The sequence below is a fragment of the Lissotriton vulgaris genome, chromosome 12, assembly GCF_964263255.1.
Source record: "Lissotriton vulgaris chromosome 12, aLisVul1.2, whole genome shotgun sequence".
NCBI lineage: Eukaryota > Metazoa > Chordata > Amphibia > Caudata > Salamandridae > Lissotriton > Lissotriton vulgaris.
The window spans coordinates 728,856,454-728,872,755 of record NC_141700.1 but is presented as its reverse complement, the minus strand read 5'-3'; the positions used below and the strand labels follow the sequence as shown (position 1 = coordinate 728,872,755).

The 16,302-nt window shown below is 45.8% G+C and overlaps 1 protein-coding gene across 1 annotated transcript in view; it reads right to left on the bottom strand.

Annotated features, from left to right (window-relative positions):
* The window catches only part of LOC147678401 (NXPE family member 3-like), a 197,818-nt gene that overhangs the window by 32,769 nt on the left and 148,747 nt on the right, over positions 1-16,302 (bottom strand). The window contains exon 4 of the mRNA XM_086946576.1: positions 15,415-15,627. Within this exon, the coding sequence (XP_086802702.1) occupies positions 15,415-15,627 (213 nt within the window). The remainder of the gene's footprint in view (positions 1-15,414; positions 15,628-16,302) is intronic.

The following is a 16,302-nucleotide window of genomic DNA, read 5'->3' as shown; positions in this document are numbered from 1 at the left end:
GGTGCAAAAGGTAATTTTTCAAGTGGAATGGGGTAACACCTTTAACCCTTTCGCTGCGGCTGCTATTCCGCCGCAGCGCTAACGGGGCGGGGCGGGCGCGCAGCGGAGGCATGTTGGTGACAGTACCGCTCCGTCACCTGCCGCGGTTGAGCTGTGCTGGTGACGGAGCGGTTCCGTCATGACCCGCCCCGCTCAATACAACTGCAGCGCAGGTGCGAAATCAGCGCCGCGCAGGCGCGGCGGCCGGGCCATGACAGAACCGCTCCGTCATCAGCACAGCCCAACCGTAGCTGATGACGGAGCGGCTCCGTCATCAGCAGGGGAGGGGTTAACAATGTAAATAATGTCTCCTCTCTATATCGTCTGCTCACGCATGCTACCTTCCTGTACTGTGAAATAGGTCTACCTTCGTACCCCCCCCCCCCCACCCCCCCGGGCACCCCTCCCACTTCTCTCTCTCTCTTATAGTCTCTCACACCTCTTTCCTGCCTCTCTCATATTGGTTCAATTCAGGTCTTCTAAGAAAGTTTATTTCACATGTCTTTTAAAGATTTCCGTCCCTCAAGCCCACGCTCTCCTCCTCATCTTGGGGTGTCTTCTGCGTACCTAGGAGCTCCCACTTTATGCATTTGTAGCATGCTCTCCCCTTCTTTATCTCTTACATACTCTTTCTGCTCCTCTATCCAGAGTTTACTCACCATTTCCTGCACAAACAACCAACCCCTCGCCATCTTCATTTCTATCTATTCAGTGCACCTCTCACCTCTAGCTATTCACCATGCCATGTAATCCTACTACACAAATCCACTACACACCACACAATTCCACAACTAACAATTCCAATTTAACCCACATAGATCCACTCCGATCCACATACATCCACTCCAAACCAACCCAAATGGGTAAAAGGCATTCAGCTAGATTCATCAAGATAAATTGCGCTCGCAAAGGGCCAGATTCTGAGAATCTGGCCCTTTGCGAGTGCAATTTTTGCATTTGGGATTCATCATCCCAAATGCAAAAATCGCTATCTGCGAAATCGCATATTTGTGAGGAATTGGATTTAAGGAATCTCTATTAGAGATTCCTTAAATGCAATTCATGAACCAATTTTAAATTGCGAATTCGCAATATTTGGTCGCTATTTACCACGAAGTCTGACTTCGTGGTAAATAGCGAAAAAATAGAAAAAAGCACTTTAGTGCATTTTTCTCTGTTGCATGTTACACACACACATGTCCTTTGGACATGTGTGTGCGCAACACCTGTGTAAATTTGCATTTATGGGGTGCTACAGGGTGTCCTTTGGACACCCCTGGCACCCTTGAAATCGCTATCTTATTTGCGATTAGCAAATTGCTAATCGCAATAAGGAATACTCCCCATTCATTCCAATGGGCCTTTAGGCCCATAGGAATGAATGGGGAGTAATTCCTTATTTGCGATTAGCAATTTGCTAATCGCAAATAAGGAATGTGTAGACATGAATCCTGTTTTGCTAGTCTGTATTAGCGATTCCTTATGAATCGCTATTAAAGACTCGCAAAACGGGTCTTTGATGAATCTAGCAGTTAGTCATTTATAACGCCAGTAGCTCTTGGCACGTGAGATCGATTGCACTGTAAATGCTTGTAAAAACACAATGCAAAGTGTATCGCCTTTTATTTCGGCTTCCCACGCATAGATAAGGCTGGAGTTTGGCCTAATTGATCAGCAATCAGCCAAGATAGCATCTCTCCTCAAATATTTCCTTTCCTATAGGCAAGCAGAAGCAGCACCATTTGAAGCTTCCATTTGGAAGGAGATGCTACTCGGGCCAACGCAAACTTACGAGGGTCGTCAATAACCTCGGGCCTTCGAGGCTGGCAGGTGGAATCTCTGGGGGAACAAAATCTATAGTCTAAGAGGGGTTCAAAACACTGAGCAACAAACAAGTAAAGTGGATGTCTTTTTCTAACGACAAAGACAGATTCTGGGAAAGCAGTCACGCTTGCATGCCAATCAACACATGTAAGCATCTCCAACCTGAACCTACCTCGCTGAACGTTTAAAAAACTATTCAAGATGAAATTCCTACAACTGAGCTTTGGGATATTATCGTGTTTCACGACCAGCTGCCAGAATGGTTATATAAGACTGGTGCCCTCAGTTGTGCTTATTAAAATAAAAAATAATAATGTATTTACTTTGCATAGTTATATTAAACGAACGCAGACATCGGCTTTGCTCTGCGTTTAATCAATTAGGCATCAGAACATGACGCCAAGCAATATTGTTTGTATGGGGGACGATTTTCCAACTGTTACTGCCAGGTTTGTCAACATTATGGACCGGATACTAAGCAGTAAATAACGCATGGAAACCCTTCAACTCAAAACTGGCAAGGGGCAGCTTAAAGAACAGTGGAGGTTGCTAGAATCGTAGACACCTCGGCCCGTAAAGCCTTGTCTTCTGGCTTGGCATGGAGCCAATCCGTACACAAATGCTAAACTATGCTAACCCTGCTTTTTATTGGTGATAACATTTTACTAGCCTGAGGGTTTAGATTTGCACTTTGTTTGAATAACCGCCCTTCGTTTGTGTGTCAAACAAGGACAAAATGTCGGCACTGGGCACTTTTTGTCCTCATGCACTTCCAGTGCTATGTAGAATGTTATATGGTTTCAATTAATTGGAATAAATATGTATTTATTAAAGCTTACCTAGGAAAAATATTATGGGAGAGATTTTTGAACGCGGCACCAGCGTGATGGGCACTCGTAGGTATGCGTAGATATGGACTTAATTTAAAGTAGATTGACAAACCGCCTCAGCACATATGCACCTGCAGAAACTGACTGTGATTGGTTCACGAGATGAGTTGTTGAATTTGGTAGTGCGTTCACACATGTTTGAAAAGTGAAGGAAGATAACTGAGTGGCCTGTTCATAACTGCAGCTATGAAGGTTTCAGTATTAACAGTGAACACCAACTTGAACCTATATCGCACAATGTGCGTCAAGCCATGCACTACATCCTTAAGACCTAGGAGCACACCCATACTACATATGTTATTCCTCATCAATCAATCAGGGTAAGTGAAGTAGTGGGGGTAAGGGTGGGCGGTCCACCCCAGGGGCACAAGATTTGGGGGCGTGCCCCCCTGCTCTTACCTGCAGCCATCACGGGGCAGCAAACTCAGGGACCGTCTCAACCCCCCTGCTCTTACCTGCAGCCGTTGCGGGGCAGCAAAAGGCCTGACCACCATGGGCGGCAAAAGGTGTAGCTAAGCCACTGTCTCAAGACACGGGGGTAAAGGGATCTGCAATTCAGTCGAAGAGCCAGGTCTTGAGGTCCTTCCTGAATTGAGGCAGTGAAGGTGACTGCCTGAGATGTAGAGGTAGAGAGTTCCAGGTCTTCGCAGCGAGGTAGGAGAAGGATCTTTCTCCGGCCGAGGTCATGACAATTATATCGCATCCACTACATCATCATCCCAGGACATTGCAAGGTAAGTAAAGTGAGTGAACAGAATCGTTCATAGGGTTAGGTAAAAGATGGAAAGGTAAATATAACAGCAGCTTACAGATGTTCTGTATGTAATATAATTCTAGGTCAGTATTATAGACCTCGTTATAGTATACATCTGACCCAGGGTCTGCATGTTTTCAAGATGTTATTGCTTGTTTTGACACTAGAATATCCCTACACAAGTGAGTCACTCACCCATAGACAGGATCATCGGGGTCAGGGTGAATTCAACAAATATATTGAGGGAGCAATGAACTGCGCCCTGGGAGTCAATAGTGTTCTAAAAATTACGATTTTTAACATAGGGTTTGTTGCCTATGACTTTTTAGGTCGAGCCTAGACGAAAGCAAAGCGAAGCTTTGCTGTCTAGGGCTCGACAACTTATGTAATCACTTTCAGGGGAATGTGGACAGCAGACTATCACGAGCGTCTCCTGCCGGAGATTCTACCTCGTGAGCGCGCACGTCGCCGTGCCTCATTTTCCCATTCTCAAACAAAGCCACACTCACGCATGCGCACATACACACACTGCATACACACACACGCCCCCCCCTTAAACAGACACACGCTGCATACACACACGCACCCCCCTTAAACAGACACACGCATGCACGCACAAACACACTCCAACATACACACGAGCGTACACCCCCACCCTCAACCCCACTCACCGGGCTCCTCTCCCCTTACGCATGGGAAGGCACTGTGCTAGAAGGTGCGCTGTCTCAAATCACCGCCGCCTCCCACAGCGGCATTGTATGGAAATTAAAACTTGCCTTCCCGTAAACACCGCCGCAGCCCGGGAACTCCGGTAGCCTTACAAATCCCGAGCGCAGCTCCTCTGACGTCAGATGAGGAGCCGCGCTGGGATTGGTGCTGGTGGGGCCGTTGCCTGGCAACGGAAGTGACGTTGACGCCGGGCGGGACTTCGACGCCGGGCAGGAGTGGCGGAGCCTGATGGAAGCCTGAGGCGGCCATGGAGCTGGGCCTCCCGCTGCTGCTGCTGGGGAGCTGCGGCCTGCTGCTGTTCGCTGCCGGTGATGATGCGGTGACTGGCCATTCGACCGGACTTTACCTAACAAGTGATTGATCATCTTTATCAGTAAATGATGTCACCAATTCTTTACCTGGTGCGCACTATCGAGGTCGGTGGTCAAACTGTAAAAAAGTAAGCAGAGAGTTCTAAAGTTGTCTGAGGTGCTCCCCGCTGGCCCTGCCGAATGACAGGGATGCTGAATACAGGACTGGCTATATATTCTCTGCTCAATCTCATGCCTCTTTCCTCCACCGCCCTTTGAACACTCTCTAGCATGTTCTTTCCCACCCCTTCTTTCTCCCCTTTCTCGCTCTTTAGCTCTGGGTCAAAGCCTTATGATGAAAAACAAGTTCCGGTTCTCAAAAATGAGCGGGTGGTTCCTTTCACTGACTCCAACATATTAAGAATGAATGTCACGCATGCGCTGGTAGCCTAAATTTTCTAATAAACTTGACATTTGACTGATATGGCTAGCTTCCACAGAGCAATAATCCGTTGACTCACACACCTGAGAAAAGCCATCCCACGGCTGCCAGATCTCTGAATTCCTATCAGAAGACATTTACAGGACAGGAGAATGTTTTTTTATTTTTTTTATGGAGAAGTTCCTTCTGTTCCTAGTTGAGTCTTGGGGGTTGGATCTCTAGGTTCAGCTGGGCTTTTCCACCCCTCTCAGAATCAGGTTAGCGTTTCCTTTGCGTTGTCTGCGTGCCGTCCATGTTTCCTGAGGTCAGGGCTACACACCCAGCCGGCAGCCGCCCACTACTGCGGTTAAACCAGTCCCTTGAAACCGTGAGGCAGGACAAAGGGCGGACACTACAGTCTCAATCAAAAGTGCAAGCCTCAAACATAGGGAGGAAAATGCAAACTTTCCTATAGGCAGATAAGCGTCAGTACTAAGGGGCTAATTTGGACTGGTCGAGTTTCCTATAGAGCGAGTACACTAGCTCCTCTCAAAAAAATTAAATCGGCCCGCCCCCATGACGCTCACAAGTGGTTTTCGAGTGACCTTAAATCCCTGAAATTAGAGCTCAGGCGCTCGGAGCGTCATTGGCGTCGCAACTACTGCCCTACCCTTCGTCTTAAATACAAAGCCCTCCTCAATACCTACAAAAAAGCAATTTTAGCGGCCAAATCCAAATACTTCAATGAGCGTGTTGCCCTGTCAGCCAACAAGTCCCGTGAGATTTTTGCACTTGTTCACAGTCTTGCTACCTCCCATCGTGCTTGTCTCTCCCCTGCCCCTTCTCAATCTCTCTGTTATTCTTTGAACGATTATTTTATCAATAAAATTATCACCATTAAAGCCAATATTCCCATTGTGTCCCCTCCTGCTCTGCCTGACTATTCTCACCTTTCTTCTTCTGTTTTGGATCATTTTTAACCCATTTCTCCTGAGCTTTTCCTTGACCTGCTCGTCAAGGTCAAGTCGGGCTCTCCTGCAGATTGTGCCCCTGCACGGATCCTCAGAACTCTTTACACTAGCTGTCTGGCCCCCCCCCTCACTTTTCTTAACACTTCTTTGGCCTCGGGTTGTGTTCCCCCCTCTTTTAAATCTGCTATTGTTTTTCCTATTTTGAAAAAGGTTGGCCTCGATCCCTCCCTCCCATCTAACTTCAGGCCGATTTCCCTTCTCCCCTACCTAGGGAAGATTCTTGAAAGTTATGTAACATCCTGCCTCTCTGCCTACATTGAGGAGAATCATCTTCTGGCCTCCCACCAGGCGGGATTTCGTCCTGGCCACTCCACTGAGGGAGTGGTCCTCGCGGTCCTTGATGAACTTAAGGGCAAGGCCGATAACAACCTCCCCCAGGCCTTGGTCCTTTTGGACTTGTCCGCTGCGTTTGATACTGTCGATCATGCCATCCTTCTCGACCGTGTCAGCGCAGCGGGCATCCAAGGCACTGCCTTCTCCTGGATCGCGTCCTTCCTCCAAGGCAGGTCACAGGCAGTCCACCTTTCTGATTTTTCTGCTCCCCCACTCCCGGTTACCTGTGGGGTCCCCCAGGGTTCTTCCCTTTCCCCTCTCCTCTTTAATCTTTATATCCGTCCCCTCATTTCCTCTCTTCTCGAGCTGGGGGTCTCTGTGTATAATTACGCTGACGACCTCCAGCTCGTCTTCGATCTTTCCTCCCCAGCTGACTCTCTTCCTAAATTCTGTTCTACTCTCCTTTTTATCTCCCAGTGGATGAGCTTCAATCATTTGAAGCTCAATCCCGATAAAACCGAGCTTGTCCTTACCGGCGGCTCATCTAATCCCTGGTCCTCTGCCCATTGGCCCCTTTCTTTTGGTCCCCCCCCCCTCTCCTGTTCCCTCAGTCCGGACTTTGGGCATCAAGATCAGTAATGATCTATCCATCCACGCCCAAATCAGTTCCGTTGTGTCTTCTTGCTTTTCTTCCCTCCGCCTCATTCGCAAGATCTCCCGTTTTTTTTCTGTTGATGCCCTCAAAACCATCATCACGGCCCTTATTACATCCCGCCTGGATTATGGCAACGGCCTGTACGTAGGCATCCCTGCCTACGAAACTCGCCGTCTCCAGGCCATCCAAAACCAGGCGGCCCGTCTTATTCTTTGTCTTCCCAAATCCTCCCACATTACCCCAGCCCTCAAATCCCTCCATTGGCTCCCGGTTCTTTTCAGGTCCCGGTTCAAATTAGCATGTCTGGCTTTCCGAGCGCATGCTCGTTCTGCCCCGCTTTTCATTAACTCTCTTATCTCCTCTCATGCCCCCAGTCGTTCTCTCCGCTCTTCTTCTCTTTCTCTTCTTCATGTTCCCCGCTTCCACAAAACCCGAACCGGGGGCACCCGCTTCTCTGTCCTGGCCCCCCAGATCTGGAACAATCTCCCTCTCTCCATCCGCTCTATTCCCATTTTTTCCCACTTTCGCAAAGCCCTTAAAACTTTTCTTTTCCTTCAGGCTTTTCCCGACTAACCTCACATGGGACCCTCTGTAGAATCTGTTGTGTTCCTCAGCGCCAGGAAGCCGCTTGGCCGCAGTGCGCTTTAGAAATTTCTTTTTCATTTCATTTCATTTCATTTCATTTCACCACTCACGATTACATGTGTTTCCGGCCAGGAATTATTTTGTCTGCAAACGTAGGGCCCAGAGTGATACTCAAAATGCGGCCCTCCTGACCTTTACATGCGGCCCCTCGTTAACTGCGGCACTGAGCGCTATTTACTCCTCTCAGCACTAACACAAAACAAGCATTTACAATGCAACGGTCTCGCCTTTGCAAAAGTTAGAGCTAACGGCATTGTAAATGACAATGCCATTTATTTATCTGTTTTCAAAACCAACACATAAATAACAAGCAGTGCATAAAAATGCACTTTGTACTTATAGTCCTTGCTTATGAAAAGCAAGGCTGGCAGTCTCTTTTACTGCCAGCCTTGCTTCTCGTGAGCAAGGACTATAAGCACAGCTTGCACGTTTTCAAAACAAATTAATAAAAGGCATTGTCATTTACAACGCCAAGAGCTCCAACTTTGCAAATGCGAGACCTATTGCATTGCAAATGCTTGTTTTTCTAATAGAGTTTTATATAGCGCGAGCTAGACCCAAAGCCCTTAGGCCTCTACCTTTGGTAGGGTAATATATTACGGGTTTTTATTGCAAAAAATCTTAGTTACGAAAGCTTGCGGGTTCCTGATGCCTTCAGACGTATGCTGTTATCCATGCTTTGGTAATAGGGAGCATAGGACAATTATGAAACAGATTTCTTATTGCGAGCATTGTACCTCAGAAGTGTTCAATCTCAGGGATATTCTGGGTAACCGGTATTGATTATTGACACATTTTTATTCATTGTAACACCATGTTTGGGGATCTGAACACACTTCTTCAGTATCTCTGAAGTGAAGCCTCAGCTGGTATGATTACCTTAGAAAATGATTCTAGCACTTCTAAGGACATGGACAAATCTAGTTTCTAATCTGCCTCTTCCTCAACGCTCCCTTCTGAGCTCGGACCACAGTAGTGAGAAGGACTGGTTCTGATTGCAGTAATCTGTATTATGTGAATTTATTTTATTTTAATTAATTTTCTTGTTTATGCATGCGCTCCATGATGCTTTTCACGACCTCAGAGTGGTTTCGTTTTGGGTTTGTGAAGGAGATGAAAGAACCAGACCACTGAGCTTGGGCTGAAGGAACTTTGAGACTGTTGTTTGATACAAAAATGGTGGGTAAACTAGAAGATGAAGGATCTGTGTGCCTACAAATCCTCCTTTTGCACCTACATCAGCCCACTGCTTAACCTGCCCCCTCTCTAGATGTCTGTCCCCATCATCAACCTGAACAGCACCATGACATAGCTTGCCTCACTACTCCTGTTAACCAAAATAAAAGGGAGCAATCGCCATCAGCAAAAGTTTATAGCCTTTTTAAACCGTCCACAAGAAAAAAGAAAAACAGCTCAAAAACTCAGGTCACACAAACCACGACATTGATACCCTCACCAGGGCGACTCACTAAAGTTACTCTCTTGGCGAACTGAACTGCATCTACCATGATGCCTAGGGTCGAATCTGCTGGGAGGTGAAGCAGTGTGCTCCCACACCAGTTTCTCACTGAAGTAACCAGCACCATTTGCCAACCGGAGGCCATTATTAATGACCACGAGGAAAGATGTAAGCCAGAATCATCTCACCGTCAGAGAGCAGGATGTAATGAAGTTGCGCACTCAGGGAACAATGAACCAAAGGCATACAACAATTCACAAGGTCTCTAGAACCCACCAACGATTAACCTGGAGCACTCATTAGAGGATAATGTCACCAGAAAAAGTTTAATCCATGCACAGCAGAATGATCTTTCTCAAAATACACATTGGTGTTCATCCCCAATTACACCTCAAGGGGACCTCAAGACATCCTGAATAGAAGTGTGTTACTCAAACTATTCAATGCCCTTCCTTCCCTGAGCTACATCAACTCAAGCAACCTAGATAGCATAGAGTTCAAACAAAACCCATACCAGGGGGGGTCATGAAATCACCAGTTACATTTTTTGACCCCTTTTTCATAGGGCAGATCTGGCAACAGAAGGACTCATTTGCTAATTGGGGTATTGAGTTAAAAAAGGTCACCCCCCCTCTATCCTAGCCCACTGCAACCGTCAAACCACCCAGAGTGCCTATTACAGGGAGTCAAAGGCCCAGAGCACCTTAGCTCAGCAAAGGGCATTGACTACACAGCAAGGAAAATCACCATTACCATCGATCAGCCAGAAGCAATCAAGCCTCCGGGCTCTCAACAGCCGAACATAGACGGCACTACCCTCGCAGCACCATGAAGACTCCGATCATCAGCCCCCAAATCACATTGGGAAGTAACGGATGTACCATGTTACAACGCATACCATTACAACTACCTACTGTTACAACGCGACCATTACAACGCATACCATTACAACGCATAGCGCTTAGAGGTGCTGGATAGTGGTAAGTATAATTTACTATTCCAACTCCAGTCTCCGTGGACACTAGGGAAGGTGTTGGATAGTAAATTATACTTATTCCCTATCCTAGAGCGCCCCCCAGCGCAATGCGTTGTAATGGTATGCGTTGTAAAAGTTGCGTTGTAACAGTAGGTAGTTGTAAAAGTTGCGTTGTAACAGGTGTATACCCTAAGTATAACATCCTTCTCGCCCAGGAAACATGGCAGATAAATCCTTCTCCGATCGTAGGGAATAAAGATCTTTTTATTACTTGTCAGCGATCAACAATATATATGGGAGAGCAAAAGGTGGCCTTTCCACTTTCATTTCTACTTACATTCCATGCAATCGTCAGCCTCAGCAATAGACCTAGAATCATTCTGAATGCAATGTACAAAATTTGAGTACCTGTCCACCAATAGCTTATTAATATTGAACATCTATATACATCCTGCCTCCAATCAAAAGAGGTCAAGAATTGAGAAATTAACATCTACATTAGAAACACTCCAACTCGCTTTCTCAGATACTAAAATAATACTTTCAGGAGATTTTAACATGAACCTACTGCACAACACCAAAAAAAGTACAGTAGGCAATTTATCAGCCCCACATCGAAGTGATAGACATGGCAAGAGATGCTCGCTGGTCTAGAGGAACTCTCAATCTAGAAGCTTAACAGACAAGGTCAGATTGATCGCCCCGCGGCCTTCACCAGGGTATCTCAAAAATCAAGATCTATATAGATTACACATTCGCGGACAAGGAACTGATTTGACACATCACAAATTTTCAAATAATTGACAGGGCGGAAAGTGATGACCTACCACAAACCTTCATGCTGCATAGAAACACGGAAACTCCAGTTAAAAATAACACGATGTCCCACTTTTATTTATTTATTTATGTGCTTGTATAGCGCCTGAATAGACCCCCGAAGGGGTATCTCCGCGCTTTTGCTAGTGGAAGGAGACTATACCGTACCAGGTCACTTCAGAGGTAGCACAGGCATGAAAAGGTTAACTAATGGTGAAAAGGTGGGTCTTGAGGGTTTTACGAAAGGATAGATGGTTTGTAATGAGTTTAAGTTTAGGGGGAAGAGAGTTCCAGAGAGCGGGTCCAGTGTGTGCCAGAGCACGACCTCCCTGACGAGACTTTTTTATTTTAGGGACCTGTAGTAGATGGAGATTACTCGATCGTAAGGAGCGGCCTGGGACGTAGGGTTGGAAGGCCTTAGTGAGATATTTAGGGCCCTTTCCTGTCAGGCATTTGTGGATAGTGCACAGAATTTTAAACTTAGTGTGTTGCCGCACTGGCAACCAGTGGAGTTTAACCAGTAGAGGACGGGAGGGAGTTCTAGATGGAACATTAAGGACTAACCTCGCCGCTGTGTTTTGGACTACTTGCAGTTTGTTTAATTGGCCTTCATTGGTTGACAAAAGAAGGCCATTGCAGTAGTCCAATCTACTGATAACTAGTGCCTGGACTAGAGTCTTCCTGTGATTGTCAGGTAAATAGGGGAACACCCTTTTCAACAGTCCAATGGCCCTAAAACATGTGCCAGCAACTTGGTTGACATGATGTTTAAAAGTCAAGGCTTGATCGAATAACACTCCTAAGTTTTTCACAGTCTGCTTTGGGACGGGTACTGGTCCCAGTTCTGAGGGCCACCACTCACCAGACCACAATGTCACCGCTTCCCCAAATAGTAGGACTTCTGTTTTGCCCACATTACATTGTAGGCAGTTCTCAGCCATCCACTTTGACACAGCCCTCATGCCTTCTGCAAAAGATTTTTGCAAGGCAGGTGTAAAAGTTTTAAAAGGGAACAGAAGTTGGGTGTCATCGGCGTAAGACACCGGGGTAAACCCAAAGGACCTCACTAAGTCGGCCAGGGGGGCCACATACACATTAAATAATGTGGGGCTTAGGCATGAGCCCTGTGGCACACCCCTGGTGAGCTCCGCTCCCTGGAGATGGATTTATGGGAGCCCAGCCTGACTTCTTGAGAGCGGCAGGAGAGGAAGCTTTCCACCCAGGACAGGGCTGCACCTCCCAGCCCTACATCCCTCAGACGGCCGAGAAGCACTTTGTGAGACACCGTATTGAAGGCAGCGGACAAATCCAACAGCACCAGAATCATAAACCCCCCACTTTCCAGTGTCATCCTGATGTTATTGGTCACTGCTAGTAGGGCTGATTTGGTGCTGTGATTTGGCCTGAACCCAGATTGTGAAGGGTCCAGGCCTTCCGCTGCCTCGATATGATTTGATAAGTGGGTGTTCACGTGCTTCACTTAACCCAAAGCTACAATCTTAAACGGCTAACCTGGAAATGTGAATGGATCGACGATATCATGTGACAATGCATCAGCCTCTCAAATAGTGTCATAACAGAAGCATTGTGCCCAAGGTACTGGGAGTCTTTCATTCATGAATTACACAACAAATTCCCGACCCTGACTAAAGGCCGCAAACCGGAAGACAACCAGGGGCACCTTGGTTCACCAACAACTTGAGGAAACAAAAGCAATGTTTGAATAAATATATAAGTAAAGAAACAGGAATTTAGAATCTTTCCCGGAAATTCTGTTACTGATATCTTGAACAAAAAAAGACTTAAAACAGGACATCAGGGGTGCCAAGAAAATGTACAATGAACACACCTGGGCAAAACTCCTCCAAACTAGCAAACAATGAGATTCAAAACTCTTTTGGAAAACCATCAACCAAATAATAAATGGCAGGCACCGACATCACAACTCGGATGTAATGGAGGACACCTGGAGAGCCCACATCGAACATTTTTATAATGAAACTCCATCCCCAGGCATTCCAACTCAAGGAATACTAACAGGAGATTTCAATGCTGGACCAGTTAATGACACCCCAAGTCTAAACACATCCGACCTTTCTCCGTAGATATCACAAGAGCAAGTCTTTAAAACTATCAACAAGTTGAGAACGGAGGGAGCACCAGGTCCTAATGGCTTGCCAAATGCCGTTTCATCACAACCCTTCATTTTGGTCCAGTCTCCTGACCTCTCTCTTCACTCAAGCCCTGGTATCCGGTACGCTTCCCGACTCCTGGTGAGGTAGTATCCTAAATCCAATCGACAAGTCAGACGCACGCTCAGACCCAATCAACTACAGGCTTCTGCATTAATCGATGTGGAGGCAAAAATGTATGCTTCACACCTGTTGCTAGACCTAGAGGATTGGGTTCGCCAGTCAAACCTTATTCCTACCAATCAAACTGGATTCAGGGCAGGGATGGGCACCCTCACAAACATCTCTGCAGTCATGCTCTTACCTAATAAAGCCATATCAAATTCAAACACCTTGTACGCTTGCTTCGTAGACCTCAAAGCTGAGTTCGATAAGGTATTGAGGGCCATACTATGGGCTAAGATGCAAAGCTGGGGGGTACCAACAAAGCTTTTGGCGACCATCATCTCGGACACATGGGTCCAAATAAGGAAAGGAGATGGGTGCAGCGTAACTAGTAAGATTGCAACATCCAACGGCCTAAAACAGGGGTGTTTATTGGCCCCCTTTGCCTATTCAACATTTATACCGCAGACCTAGATAAACCCCTTCAACCTGTTCAAGCTGACCCCCAAGATTGGGCAAAATTCCAACTCCAAGTCTTCAATACGCGGACGATATAGTCCTATTAGCACAAGCCCCACTAGGTCTGCAGCGACTAATCTCCAAACTTGTAGCCTACGTCACTGCAGTTCAACTCACTATCAACCATAAAAAAACTAAGGTGATGTGCTTCTCCAAACACCATTCCACAAGTAAAAAAACTAAATGTATCTGGAAATTAGATGAGAAACCATTGATCAGAGTGTCTTCATATAAATACTTAGGCTTCCAACTGGACTGCCACCTCAACTACACACAACATCTGGACCAAGGGCGCTCGAAAGCCAAACAACCACTCTTTGCATTTAAAAGTCTACATCAAAAGCTTTCAGGTTGTACAAATGGGCACTTGCTCAAAGTAATCGCTGCTAAATTTCTACCCTCCATCGCATACGGCTCAGAAATATTGAATACCAAAGACGCCATAGCACTAAACACAGCGCAATCCACCCTTTTCAATTGCTTGTTTTCAATTCCCTGATATATCTCGCAAGCCCAAATCCGACTGGAATAAGGATTAAAAAACCAGCAACCAGCCAGACAAGGCACACTAGTTAAATATTACTGGAGGATGAGAGCTGCCGAAGAGAACACTTTAGCACATCGCTGTTTGGTGGAGATTGAAATGCAAACTAGGCTAAAAAACTCTATTACATCAGTGTTACAAAACTCGCTTCAGGCACTACAGTTAGAGGAGGCTTGGTTGATCATCAAAACGTTTTCCGGATTTAAAAAAATTGTGAATAATAATACGATCCAAAGAACATCCCTACTAACCGATAAAACGTCTATCGCAAAAATCACGCTTGGGTAGTGATACAATCGTACCAGATTCTAAAACCCCAACAGTACCTGTCTGCACATTTCTCATATTACAAAAAGCATTATTTGACATTGCTGAGGCTGGGGGTATACCCTACGAAGGACCTAACGCCCAAATGAAAACACACATGGCCAACTAAAGCATGCCGGCTATGTGGACAAGGGGACGAGTCTTTGTTGCACCTCCTATGTATCTGCCCCGTACTACTAGCAATCAGGAAATCGGTTTTGTGAGAGGCACTAGGAAATGCACAAATAAGGACATGCAGAGTGGCAGTTATAAAATGCCTCGGAAGGACGTCTATTCAATTGCCCAGTAGAGCCATAAACGTTCGGAAAATGGCGGCAAAAGAACTGGACAAAAGTAGCGATTTAACACAAGCAGCTTGAAAATAATTGTACACAGCTATTTATTTGCTCTGATCATATAATTTTTTTTAATGTATTAGCAGCTAACTGTCCAGGACGGCTTCATCATGTTACAAACTTTTGGAAAAGGAAGCATAAAAATGCATAAAATGTTTTAATTTCTTAACAAACCTCTTCTGTCTTTTCACCCTCTTACAACTCTTGTCTCTATTTAACTTCCAGCTTTAAAATGTTGATCTTTGGTTTTATGAAACATGGTGGTGGTCCACCCTTTTATGATTTTAATGAAATCAAATAAAAGTTTTTTTTTATTGATTTGATTGATTGATTGATTGATTGATACTCCTGCCATGCTGGTTACACCCCTCCTAACATGCCTAATAAAGTTGTCAGAGGCTTTTTGAAATAACTTCTTAGAGGATGGAAGAATGGGAGAGGGTGAGGGGTGGAGGACTTGAGAAGGAGGTGATCTGAGAGGGCAGGGACATTGATTGGTAAGTGAGGGGTATAAGGTGTCATTTTAGAGTACATTAAAGCTCTGTAAGCCTGTTGGTGATTATCTGGCTTGCAAAGCCATTGTTACTTACAAGGAATGAAGCTCAGAAGATATTCCCACCATTGCCTTAGGGTGGAGTCCCCGAACATGTAGACTATCTTCCCCCTGAGGCAGGCGCTGGCCTCAGGTGGTGTGTGGAATGTCTGGTGGGAGCACGCCAGTGTTGTCCAGGTGTCATTATAATAGTATCCAGAAGGTTGGGGGACTGGCTGTCCTGGAGCACAAGCTGGCAATTTCTTTGTATCTGTAAATGATAAACACAAAAATTGAGCCATTTCATACAAAGCCAATTATAATGCTTCTTTCAGACCGGACAAGTGAAACAACCGCGGCAGAAACAACAACGATCAAGTAAAAGACAAAGACGCACACTATCACAGGAAGGCACACCCACACAGCTAAATCCAAACACAGGCAGCAGGCATATAAACAACCATATGTATAGTAATCAACAGAAGAGTGTCAAAATACAAGAAAAATTGAATGACAAAGGAAAAGTCACAAAGCCAGTTTGTGTCAATAGACAGAATAGGAATTACCACCATCTAGAAATACTGAGATTTAGTAAAGAAATAGGGTGCACGTGCTCAGTGAAGAAAAAGAACCCTCAGGCACCGACTGTAGAGGTCAGTAGCCAATTGTCTTCATTGGGTCCAAAAGGTTGGAAAAAACGGAATTTGTGATGGAAAAGTGCCTTAAAAAGAGTGTGGGCTTACTCTCCTGTGCGGGTCAACATGTTTCGGCCCAGGGTCAGATCCCCTTGTCACTCACTAATGTCTTACCACAGTAAAAGTACATACACCTTAATATTTACTACTTTTACTGTGGTAAGACATTAGTGAGTGACAAGGGGATCTGACCCCGGTCCGGACGAAGGGGCATAGCGCCCCGAAACATGATGACCCGCACAGGAGAGTAA